The sequence below is a fragment of the Spermophilus citellus genome (assembly GCF_964194105.1).
Source record: "Spermophilus citellus genome assembly, chromosome: 15".
NCBI lineage: Eukaryota > Metazoa > Chordata > Mammalia > Rodentia > Sciuridae > Spermophilus > Spermophilus citellus.
The window spans coordinates 72,383,861-72,395,894 of NC_138195.1; the positions used below are offsets into that span (position 1 = coordinate 72,383,861).

General features: G+C 41.2%; 1 protein-coding gene across 3 annotated transcripts in view; it reads left to right on the top strand.

The window, feature by feature from the left end:
- The window catches only part of CNNM2 (cyclin and CBS domain divalent metal cation transport mediator 2), a 141,611-nt gene that overhangs the window by 104,526 nt on the left and 25,051 nt on the right, over positions 1–12,034 (top strand). For 2 of the 3 annotated variants that reach the window (XM_081267393.1, XM_081267394.1), the window contains exons 2-4: positions 6,654–6,797; positions 9,364–9,501; positions 11,528–11,697. In XM_081267393.1, the coding sequence (XP_081123519.1) occupies positions 6,654–6,797; positions 9,364–9,501; positions 11,528–11,697 (452 nt within the window). Of the gene's footprint in view, positions 1–6,653; positions 6,798–9,363; positions 9,502–9,702; positions 9,768–11,527; positions 11,698–12,034 lie in introns of those variants that run through there. The other variant, XR_014018922.1, reaches the window with a different exon arrangement.

The window sequence follows — 12,034 nt, forward strand, 5'->3', positions numbered from 1 at the left end:
AGATCTTAACTATGGCCATTAAAATATATCTTACATCCCATTTCACTTCATCGCCCGCAACTTTGTGTGATAGTTATTTGGAACCTGAGTTCTTAGTTGGAGACCATTTATTTCTTTTATCAGTAGTTCCATAGAACTTCCTCTGTTGATTCCTACTTATTGTAGTATTACAGTTTTATATTAGTAAATTGGAAATCCATTAAAAACAAAGACATGTAAAATGTTTGCCTGCTCCGTCCTTGGTTGTGAGAGGGCATGAAGCTGCACACCATGGGGACTGTGCAGCTCTGCATTCTGTGCTGCCAGCACCCCCTGGAGCTGTGCCACACAGCAGTGATGGTGAATATAAAAAGCCACCTTGGGGCTGGGCACAGTGGCGCATGCCTGTAATCCCAGAAACTTGGGAGGCTGAGGCAGGAGGATCACGAGTTCAAAGCCAGCCTCAGCAATTTAGTGAGGCGCTAAGCAACTCGGCGAGATCCTGTCTCTAAATAAAATACAAAATAGGGCTGAGGATGTGGCTTGGTGGTTGAGTGCAGTCCTGAGTTCAGTCCTGGGAATCAAAATCTGTTTCAGATCCTCTGTCTGAGTGCACCTTAGGGCTCTGCAGGCTCCATTTGCCTTGTGCTCACATCAGGAGGTCTTTCTGGCTACTGCATGCCACTTTTGTATTAGCCGTCTCACGTTGTTCCTAATTCCATTCTGCTTCACCTGGCGCTTGGCTCTCTTCCGTGGTATTGCTGTTGGTCTGTTGCTGTCCATTTCACTTCATCGCCCTTAACTTTGTGTGATAGCAGACGCAGTCTGTATTTTCATTAGGTGGTTATGAACTTTTGTCACCTAATCACTGTACCAAGTGATATTTGTCATTCAAAATTTGAGCCTAGAAATGTGCAAAGTGGTTAACACACTACCATTCTGGGCTGGTTTACCCATCCACAAAGAAGATGCAAGTAATAAACTTTGATTTGTGGGTCCATGGAGGTGAAAATTTAATCCCAATTCAACTTTGCATAGAGCATTTTAATTACAGCAAAAGAATCGCTTCTTCTACTTTTTTTTTTCTTTTTCTTTTTTGGTATTAGGGATTGAACCCAAGTGTGCTATACAATCTATGTGCTTAGCCCATTTTAATTTTTTGAGACAATATTTCACTAAATTGCTGAGACAACATCAAACCTGTGATCCCCCTGCCTCAGTCTTCTGGGTTACAAGATTTTGTTAAAGAACTGGGCCTATAGCTCAGTGGTAGAGTACTTGCCTCAGATGTCTGAAGCCTTGGGTTCTAGCCTCAGTCCTGGGGGGCGGGGGATGTTTTCTGTGTTGGAACGTTGTTTACATTTTTCTTCTGATTAATTCCTGGATGAGGTCTGAAGACTCAGGTCATTGCAGTGAATGGTTAAATGAGGCAGGTACATGGTACATATCACTCTTCTCCAAAAGCCTGGGAGGGGAGAGTGTGAGTGTGTGTGTGTGTGTGTGTACCAGGAAGTAGGTTCAGAAAACAAATTCTCAAGAAGAATTCCAAAACTGAAAGTGTGTGGTTTTGGGGGCCCAAGAAGTTTCAAAGTTTGAGGAGAGGGTGTGAATGGCTACAAGTGAGCTGGGAGGAAAACTTACTAATTTTTCAATCTAAGAAGCCTAATTCACATGAATGATTTCTCCCGGAGTAAGACCTTTCCAGATCTGTTGGTGCTATTGAGCTGGTATTTCAAGTATGTCCATCTGCATTTAAACGAATTGCTCCAAGACAATCTGATTATGCGGTAGTTACTTTGGTGAGAATAGCGCCTCAGTGGAATGGAAACTTCATTTTGAGTCTAATATTAGACCTTGCTTTGGAAAATTCCTTTTAAATGATCACAAGCTGGGAATAGCAAAAGAATTTAACTTTCGACAGACAGCATTTACCAAGAATTTTTAACTGCTTATGTTGGGTCCCTGGGAAGGCAGATGTGAGAAACCTACTGGACCAAATTGACTAGATGAGAGTTGACTTGACCTGGTGCAGGGTTTATATCTGTTGCTGATAAGTTTCCCTCTGAGTCTTCTTTGCTCAAAATATTTTCATTCTTAGAGTGTGAGCAAGCTAGGGATGAAAATTGCTAGGATGCCGGACATGGATGTCCTAACAGTCCAGTTTCTAGGCCAGCAGACTGTGCTTGTCTGTACAGTGGTCTGAGGCAGGGCAGAAACGTAGACCACTGAGGAAAGAAAGTACAAACCAACCCATAAGCAAAGCTGGTCCCTAAGTCTGGGTTAGGAACGTGATCAGACCTGGCCTTTAGAGAGTAATTCTAGTTTGTTTGACTGGTTGTGTCTGCATGAATTTACCCACCTCAGAAGGGTTCATTGAGCTTTAGTGAAGCACCGCCCTCTGTCATTTAAAAAGTAATTGTGAAGTTTCCAGATCATGTCTGCATTGGCTTAAATTAAGGATATGTTTTATGTGCCGTGGATGGATTAAACCAATATTTGTGTTTGAGAAATGTGTTTTACTATTTTATTTTAAAAGATTTTTCTGAAATTGAAATGCCTCTTCTCATCACTCTGCTTGTTTAATGTGGTGGGTTTTCCCTCCTATATCTAATCTGGTAATAAGTGGATGGTGTCTTACAATTGGGAAAAACATGTACAAAATAAGAGTTACCGGGACTGGGGTTGTACCTCTGTGGTAGATCACTTGCCTTGCATGCAGGAGACACTGGGTTCAAAACTCAGCATCACATAAAAATAAATAAATAAAGATATTGTGTCCATCTACAACTAAAAATATATTTTAAAAAAATAAGAGTTACCACTTATTGATGACTCCATGATTGATTCCAGGAACAACTCAATGTTATCTCTGATCTTCACGACAGCCCTGTGTGGTGGCAGTTAGCATGAGCCTGTTTCAAAGATGAGACTGAAGCTTAGAAATTGTTCCATAGCTGGGGGGCTGGGGTTGTGGCTCAGTGGTAGTGCACCTGCCTAGCATGCATGAGGCACTGGGTTCGATTCTCAGCACCACACACAAATAAGTAAAAATAAAAGTCCATCAACAACTAAAAAATATTTTAAAAAATAAGTTTAAAAAAAAGAAATAAATGTTCCATAGTTTGCTTGTGGTCATCTGGCTAGTGATGGCTAATGAGTGGAGTTCAAACTCAAGGCTATTAAACTTGGGAGCTCATGTTCTTCCCTTGCCCTCTGTCATCCTCTGGTGCAACAATTCTTAAACTTTGTTATCTTAGAATCCTTTTAAGCTCTTAAAAATTATTAAGAACCCTTGAACTTTTGTTCATGTTGATTATATCTTTTGATATTTATGGCACTTGAAATAAAATGGAAATTTAAAACATTAACTTATTAACTTTTTTGTGGGGGTTAAGGATGGAACCCAGGAACTCACATGTGCTAGGCAGGTGCTCTACTGTTGAGCTCGTCCCCCATCATTAACTCATTTTAAAGGACATGAATCTATTGAATGTTGACATAACTAACTTTTTTTATTAAAAATAATCATATTCTCCAAAACAAAAAGAGTAAGAAGAATGTCCATGTTTACCTTTTTTGCATGTGTTATCTAGCTAAACCGAAGGCAGCTGGGTTCTCATAATCTTCCACATTTAGCCCGTGCAATATTGTGTTTAGTTGAAATATATGAAGAAAATTTGACTTCACACAGGTATATATTTGGGAAAGATATGTGTTTTAAGTGCCTTTTTGGATAGTTGTAGCTGCTTTCCTTTGAGTTCATCAAAATTCCAAAAGTGCTAATTCCTTAAAAGGTATATGCATACCTTTTGGGAAAAACATGTACAAAATAAGAGTTACCAGGAGCAGGGAAGCCTGTGTGCAATCATCCCAGAGGCTCAGGAGGCTGGGGGGCTGGCGGGGGTGCAGAATCGCAAGTTCCAGGCCAGCCTCAGCAAGGTGACACATTAAGCAACTCAGTGAGTTCTGTCTCTAAATAAAACACAAAATAGGGCTGGGGATGTGGCTCAGTGGTTGAGTGCCCATGAGTTCAATCCCCTGTACCTGCCCTCACCCCTCAAAAAAAAAAAAAAAAGGTAATTGCATTATAGAATCTAAAATCAAAACAATGGACTTTCAATACTCTGTCCCATTAAAATTCTTTGGCTGAAATATTCTTTTCACAAGATTGGGTGTGGATACTCTCCTCTCCAAATAATAATATATATAGATACCCCCCTACTCCAGGAAGTAGAGGTCAATTACTCTTCCTCACCCCTCCCTTGGGGGACAGATTTGACTTAGTGACTTGTTTCTAAAAATAGAATTAGAGCAAATGAGTGGCTTTATCATGGGGAAACCTGGGAAGCACTGCTTTAACCAAATGATGAAGGAGAACATCATCAACCATCTCATGACCCCTTATGTGATGGAGTGGCACAGTCTAATCTAATCACGAGAAAAACAGCAGACAAACCTGAGACCCAACCAGAATTTCTTAAGATTGTTAATATCTGCTGGGTGTGGTGGTGCACAGGTATAATCCCAGTGACTCAGGAGACTGATGCAAGTTCAAGGCCAGTCTCAGCAATTTAGCAAGACCCTGTATCAAAAATGAAAAGGTGGGGCTGGGGATGTGGCTCAAGCGGTAGCGTGCTCGCCTGGCATGCGTGCGGCCCGGGTTCGATCCTCAGCACCACATACCAACAAAGATGTTGTGTCCGCCGAGAACCAAAAAATAAATATTAAAAATTCTCTCTCTCTCTCTCACTCTCTCTCCTCTCTCTCTCTTTAAAAAAAAAAAAAAGAAAGAAAGAAAGAAAAGAAAAGGTCTAGGGATGTGGCTCAGTGGCAAATGGTCCCTGGGTTCAGTCCCCCAGTACCCTACCTCTACACACACACACAAAAAAAAAAAAAAAAGATTGTCAATGTTATAAAAAACAAGGGAAGATTGAGACGCTGTCATAGACCAGATGAAACTGGGAGCCATGACAGCTAGATGCAACCCAGTACTCTGGACTGGGCAATGAAGCAGAGAAAAACATTTTTTTGGAAAAAAAGTAAAATCCAAATAGTCTGGAGTTAATTTAAGAGCAACATGTCAATGTCAAATTTTTAAGATAGTTAATGGCTAAAATGCAGTGACAAATAGTTAACGGCTTATACAAGATGTAACAGTAGAGAAACTGGGTGAAAAGTCCATAGGGACTTTCTTCTACCCTTGCAACTTTTCTGTAAATCTAAAATTATTTCTTTTTTTTTTTTAAGTCCCATTGTTCTGTCTTGTACTTGGAGCAGATCATTTATCTAAGTGTGATTTTGTAATATCATTGCCATAGTCACGAAAAATACTGGTTCACTGAGTTATGCAGCTTTTCAAACTGTTCACACATCTGCATTATTAGTATTTTAAAAGTTGCATTCATTAATATCATCACCTGCCCCATTTAAAAAAAAAAATCTTTACTGAGAAGCTGCCAAGCTTCCTAGTGGTGGATATGAGTTTCCCAAAATTCTGCTTTTTTATTGAAATCTCAGTTTTTAATCACTGGCAGCAAGCACTGCCCATGACCTTCCTTGATGTGACATGATCATTTTGTTCATTTTTGCAAAAATGTCTCCCAAATACATCTAAATAACCATAATTTGTCTGACAGTCATTCTTTTAAGTAAAAATGGCATTCGATAAAAAAGTGACTTGGGGGCTGGGGATGTGGCTCAAGCGGTAGCGCGCTCGCCTGGCATGCGTGCGGCCCGGGTTCGATCCTCAGCACCACATACAAACAAAGATGTTGTGTCCGCCGAGAACTAAAAAAAAATAAATAAATATTAAAAAAAAAAAAGTGACTTGGGCTGAGGGGTTAGCTCAGTGGTAGACCACTTGTCTGGCATGAGCAAGGCCCTGGGTTCCATCCCCAGCACTAAAAAAAAAAAAAAAAAAAAAAAACGAAAATTGTGGCCAGTTCAGCTGGCAGCAGTCACACAGGTGCTATCCCTCAAAGCAGGTATCGTAATTCAGAATGTAGCAGAATGTTTATGATTCTTCCCATTTTGTCAAGTAGAATATTAAAAGAGATGTACTCAGGGTCAAGATCTAATGGAGTAAATATGTGTACTGCTTTATTTAGAACATTCTTAAGAGAAATGAACTCTTTGTTCTCTTGAAGCATGTCGTGGTGAGTAGTTTCCACTTGTGCCGGGGACTCCCGTGGCCTGGCTCCGGGCTAAGCAAGGTGCCTCTGTGCCATTGATTCAAGTATAAAAAGAGGGGAAAGGCCTATGACATTTTAATATTCTTAGGAAAATAGTTTGACCTCATCAACCTTCAAAGGGTCTTGAGGACCCTTTAGGAGGTCCACAGACCACACTTAGAGACAACTGCTCTGTTCGAGTGACAGTTTGAAAGATTTTCTGGAGGAGGAGCTGCCAGCGCTGAAGACACATCCCTGAGTGAGCAGAGGACTGTGGCGCAGGACAGTGTGTGCAAAACTGGTCCCACCTTAATGTTTTCAGTGATTCGGGAAGCTTTTCCATTTGTTTCCACACCAATTTCAAGTACAGAAATATAGACTCTGATAATTTGGTATGACATTTTTGCTGCAAAAGATTTGCTACCATTTTTACAATAATCACATATGTCATTCAGGGAATCTAAAAAATCAGCCCTTCAACTTTTTCTTTTCTCTTCTCTAAAGGTAAATCTCACCTGGCTATTGTGCAGCGGGTGAACAATGAGGGAGAAGGGGATCCGTTTTATGAAGTTCTGGGAATTGTCACCTTAGAAGATGTGATTGAAGAAATCATCAAATCTGAGATTCTAGATGAAACAGATTTGTACAGTGAGTAGAATCATCTGAGTGTAATTTCCTAAAACCATTGCTTTTTCTGTCATGCTGTTTGTGAGTCATCTGACATTTCTTCTCCCACGTTGTCCGCCTCTGTTTATACTTAAGCATGATGTGTGTAGGCTGGGTACAACCTCTCAGTGTATTCCCATCCCTTTGTCAAGGGGGAAGAAGAGACAAATTCTGTAATGATGAGTGGCAATGTTCTTTGAAAAGCCAGCTTCTCTTGACCATTAATCTGCATGTTGCTTGCCCCAAACAGGAAATTCTGCTCTTGGTTTTCAAATGTATTTTACATTGTTCTTAATTTTCATTTTATACACCTGGGCAAATTGTTTTCAAATGAATTGCAGTTTCTTCTTAAGCTTATAATTCATGTATTTAAAAAGTGAATAGGGTTTGTTAAATTGATGGATGATAGCTGATTAGATTTCCATGTTTCAGGATCCTTGGGCTTAGATCAGAGCAGGAGGGGTAGGAAAATATTCATAACTTGTTTGTCCAGACATTGGACTTGACCCTGGGCTAAATGTTGCACTTGCTTCCTGTCTCATTCAAGTGTACAACTGAATTGCTGGACAGAGGACATCCCATCCCACTCTTAGCAATGGGACAGTCTTCCAGGAGTCATTGCCAAAGAGGTCCTAAGGCCTAAGAGGTTGGGGGCTCTTGGGATGGGGTAGAGAGAACATCTAGCTCTATTTATTCTCTTGGCTCTGAAACGTGGCTTGGAGGGGGACATGAACTGTCCCAGTGGGTTGAGGCATCATCTTCTGAAAATGCACCCATTTTTCCCTTCACATCTGTATAGAGTTTTGGTTTTTTTCTTTTTCCTGGCCTTAACCATACATTTTATTACTTTTAAAAATTCTTCTAATTAGTTATACATGGCAGTAGAATTCATTTTGACACATCATACATAAATGACTGTATAGAGTTTTTTAAATTGATTTTTTAAAATAAATGACAGCAGAATGCATTACAATTCTTGTTATACATATAGAACACAATTTTTCATATCTCTGGTTGTATATAAAGTATGTTAACACCAACTCGTGTCTTCATACATGTACTTTGGATAATGATGTCCGTCACATTCCACCATCCTTGATAACCTGTATAGAGTTCTTGAAAACACTTTCCCACGTCTGCTTTATCCTTTTGACACTTGGAAAGTAGTCAAGGCCTCATAATAGAGAATGTTGTTATTTGCATGTTTACATTCTTTTCATCCTGCCTTCCAATCTGCTGATGAATACTAAGTGTGTCTCTGAATGCTTATGTGTTTTCCCAGGGAACCTCTTGTCATTAGAAAGACAACTTACAGTGTTTATGAGATCTCACCTACTTTGGTTTAATAGAAATATTAGTTGAACTTCTTTTATCTGGGATTGGACTCCTTTCCTACAGAAGTGTTCCTTCCCATTATAGTACTTGTACCCAGCATGGTACTCAGTGCTGAACTTGTGATTTCAGGTATATTGTTGATCTATAATGTCTGGTTTTCAGAAGAATTTGAGACAGAAGAAAAGCATATAAGATGCAATTGCCTTCTCCCCACGAAAAGCCTTGTAATCAATCTGTCTGGCCCTGCGCAGGAAGTGACAATGAAGTGACTCATGGTTCTTGGAGATGGAGCAAGAAATTAGGGTCTTGTCTTTAAGCCAGTTTTTTTTTTTTTTTTTTTTTTTTTATCCTTGATCATTACTTTGTCCAGAGAAAAAAATTTAAAAAATAATTTGGCATAAAATGCCTTCTAGATTGGGGTTGGCAAGCTATAGTCCATGATTGCCTGTCACCTATTTTTGTATGGTCTGCAAGCTTAGAAGGGCTTTTCACATTTTTAAGTTGAAAGAAAAAGTAAAGAATAATTACTTTGTGATGTGGAAATTAAATGAAATTCAAATTTCTGTGTCCATAATTGAAATTTTGTTGGCATCCAGCTGTGCTCATTCATTTGCTGTACAGCAGTGTGGATCCTGTACCAGAAGCTGTATAGCCCACGGGGCCCCAGGTCTGCACTCCCTGGCCCTTTCCAGGGGAGGCTTGCTCGGCCCTGTTCTGGATCACCTTCTTCATGTTCACTTGACCTTGAGGAAATCATGGCATGTGGTAGAAGTGAAGTCAAAAGATATTAATTAAAGTAGTGTTTTGTGAATACTTTCTTGTTTCCTGAGGGGTTTTGTTTGTATGTTATTTTCTTTCTTCTGAGGCGGGGTGGCCTCTTAAGGGCAGAGACAGTGTCCCTTGTGTGTGTCCAGGTGGCAGTTCTTCACTGGAGGGTGGTGTCATTGAGTCTCGGGAGGCCATGTGTGCCTGTCTGCCCCGTCATGTCTGACATAAGGGCTCTCTGACGACCTTCATGAGGTCTGATGTGGTGGCTGTGCTCTAGGCCAACTTGGTGGGACTTTGCCCCTTGCTCCTGTGTGGTGTTTGGAGCCGAGAGTCCGCTCCTGCAGGGGCTGGCCTCCGGGTGTGCTTTGTCTTTTCCATCTGAAAAGATCCCTGTTCTAAAGGACTGTATTTCCTTATTTTCCTTCTTTTCTCATTCTTCCCTCAGCCGATAACAGAACGAAAAAGAAAGTGGCCCACCGTGAAAGAAAGCAAGATTTTTCTGCCTTTAAGCAGACAGACAGCGAGATGAAGGTTAAAATATCACCGCAGCTTCTCCTGGCCATGCACCGTTTCCTAGCAACAGGCAAGTGCGCTTATCACAGTTTGAGATCGCTGCCAGCCCTGGAGCCGTTTCTCACCAGCACTGAGTGGGGGGCTGGGGGTGGAGACTGGGAAATGGGGTGATAAGTAATGCCACTTTTGTGTTTTGTTTTTTGTTTTTTTTTTTGTTTTTTTGTTTTGTTTTGTTTTTTTCTCTTTAAATTCTCTCCTCTCCTGTGTTCAGTGTCGGCATGAACCCTCTGAGACATTTACCAGGGGTGGACCAGTAACTTAAAATTGGTCTGAAAGGTAAGGATGAATGTCAGTGCCACACTGCATGTGTTCAGTAGGCCAGGCCATCTCCTTCCAGCTAAGTCCATGGGCCAGCCAGCTGGCGGAGTAGGCTGACAGTGCAAACCAGACACAGCTCGTTTGATTGGACAGTTGAGTAATTCTCTCTTCAGCTTGCCTTGGAAGAACAGTTGGACATCAGTGGTAACGCAGGTGCTATGATTTGCAAAGAAGAAACATAGGTTCTCAGACTTAAATCTCTATCTTTTATGGTTTTGATGAAATCAGAAATTCTAAGGACTTTGACATGGATTTCTTGGTGGCCTCTTCAAATCAGATTGTTAACTTGGGCCCATTCCAGGAGGCAAGTGTTCACATTATTAAAGCCACCAACCCAGCCGGCACTGACTGCTCCCAAGAGGTCAAGGTTGAATGGACTTAAGAGACTGACTAACCCTCTCACATCCCCACATGGCTCCCTAGGTGAAGGGTGAGCTCTGTTGGCCAGGGGAAGTGTGAGAAAATGTGAAAGTACCCAGAGGCTTGTAGAAGACGTCTGTTTCCAAGATGGGCAGCCAGTACTTTTCAACTGCATGCAGTATACTTAAAATATTTTGAAAAGAAGGCCAACAGCAACCACGTGGCGGAATGCTACCTACGCTTTCAGATACATGGAAGTGCTCACAGTCTCATTTATGACATGGGAAGGTGTCCATGACTTTAATGTAAAGAGGGAAAAAAACAGGACCTAAAGCTATGTGCACATTAAGATCACAGTTGTGTTTCTGTGGTACACAGACACGCGTACACAGGCACACAGGCCTAGGCAAAGCACTGGAAAGAAATACTCACCAAATTGCTCTGAATGGTTATCGAAGTAGTTGGCTTATAGATAATTTTTATTTTCTTCTCTTTTTCTCTATTTTCCAAATTTTCTGCTATGTATTTTTTATTACCAAAAAGTCGCAGAAGTGAATACAGAATTTATAGCTCATATATAGCATCTAATTTAAAAATAAATAAAAATAAACAATATCTTTAACTTGCTTATTATTCTTCTTCTAATTCTGATAATATTGTCCTCATCATTTAAGAACCACACGTTAAAGCTGAATGTTATCCTACTCTGCCTCTGAGAAACCATAAAGTCCAGTTTCAGGAATAGCGCCCTCAAGTCAGTAATTTGGACATTTGTTATTTTAAAGAAAGCTCCTGTCTCTGTCAGTGCTGACCAACATTCCTTTTTTTTTTGGTTTTTGGCAAGTTGGAGTGCATGTTGATGTGTGCACGGCCTTGCTTTTATTCCGACTCTCTCCCTCCGTGGTCCCCGGAATCGCAGGATAGTTGCGCGGGAGAGTGGAGGGGAGCCCGTGTCTGCACCGGTACTAACCCACGCCTCGGCGCTGCCCGACCTTGGCTTCCTCCTCCCGCTGTCTTTGGACAGTCTGGTTGTCCTGCTTGTTGGAGGCCTCCTGGCGCTCAAGGAGCCTGCTGCTGATGGGTTTTCATTTCCATGTCAGAAACGTAGGGCATTTTTATGAGACCGAACCCAATGACAGGGTGAAAAGGAAAGATTAAAAAGGAACAAACCTGAGAATGGAGCATTTTCTAATTTCTCCCAGGTAATCTGTCCCCAGTGGATCACCAGACGGAAACCTTGTTCACCCATGTTGTATCACTTTGATGCCAAGTATTCTTGCTATCTGAACACCTTAATTACTAGCATGATCTTTTCCGTCCATTTGAAGTGTAATGTCAAGTTGTGTTTATGTCTGTAGAAGTAGAAGCATTTAGCCCATCCCAGATGTCAGAGAAGATCCTTCTAAGGCTGCTAAAGCACCCCAATGTCATCCAGGAACTGAAGTATGATGAGAAGAACAAGAAAGCCCCAGAGTACTACCTCTACCAGCGCAACAGACCTGTAGACTACTTCGTTCTCATTCTTCAGGTCAGAGGAATTATTCAACAGTTGTTTGCTTCACTGAACACCCGCCTTTTCAATCTGAGGAGGCCTGGTGGAGGTGAATGGGTGTCAAGGTGTCCTAACTTTTTGTTTAGGGGAGAATTTCATCTGTTTTCATGTCTGTAAAATAATCCTGCTGGGAAGCAGTGCCACTGTTACTTTAGTTTCCAGCACCGAAGGGCACTTGGTGATGGCTGAGGCTCCGTGCTGAATGAAGGATGGTGAATGTGGTTGTTGGTATTTTTTGAAGAGTTTGGAAAAGTACCTGTGCCTGTCTAAATCCCAATGGGTGTTTGAAACTTATTGTCATGGCTTCCTTGGG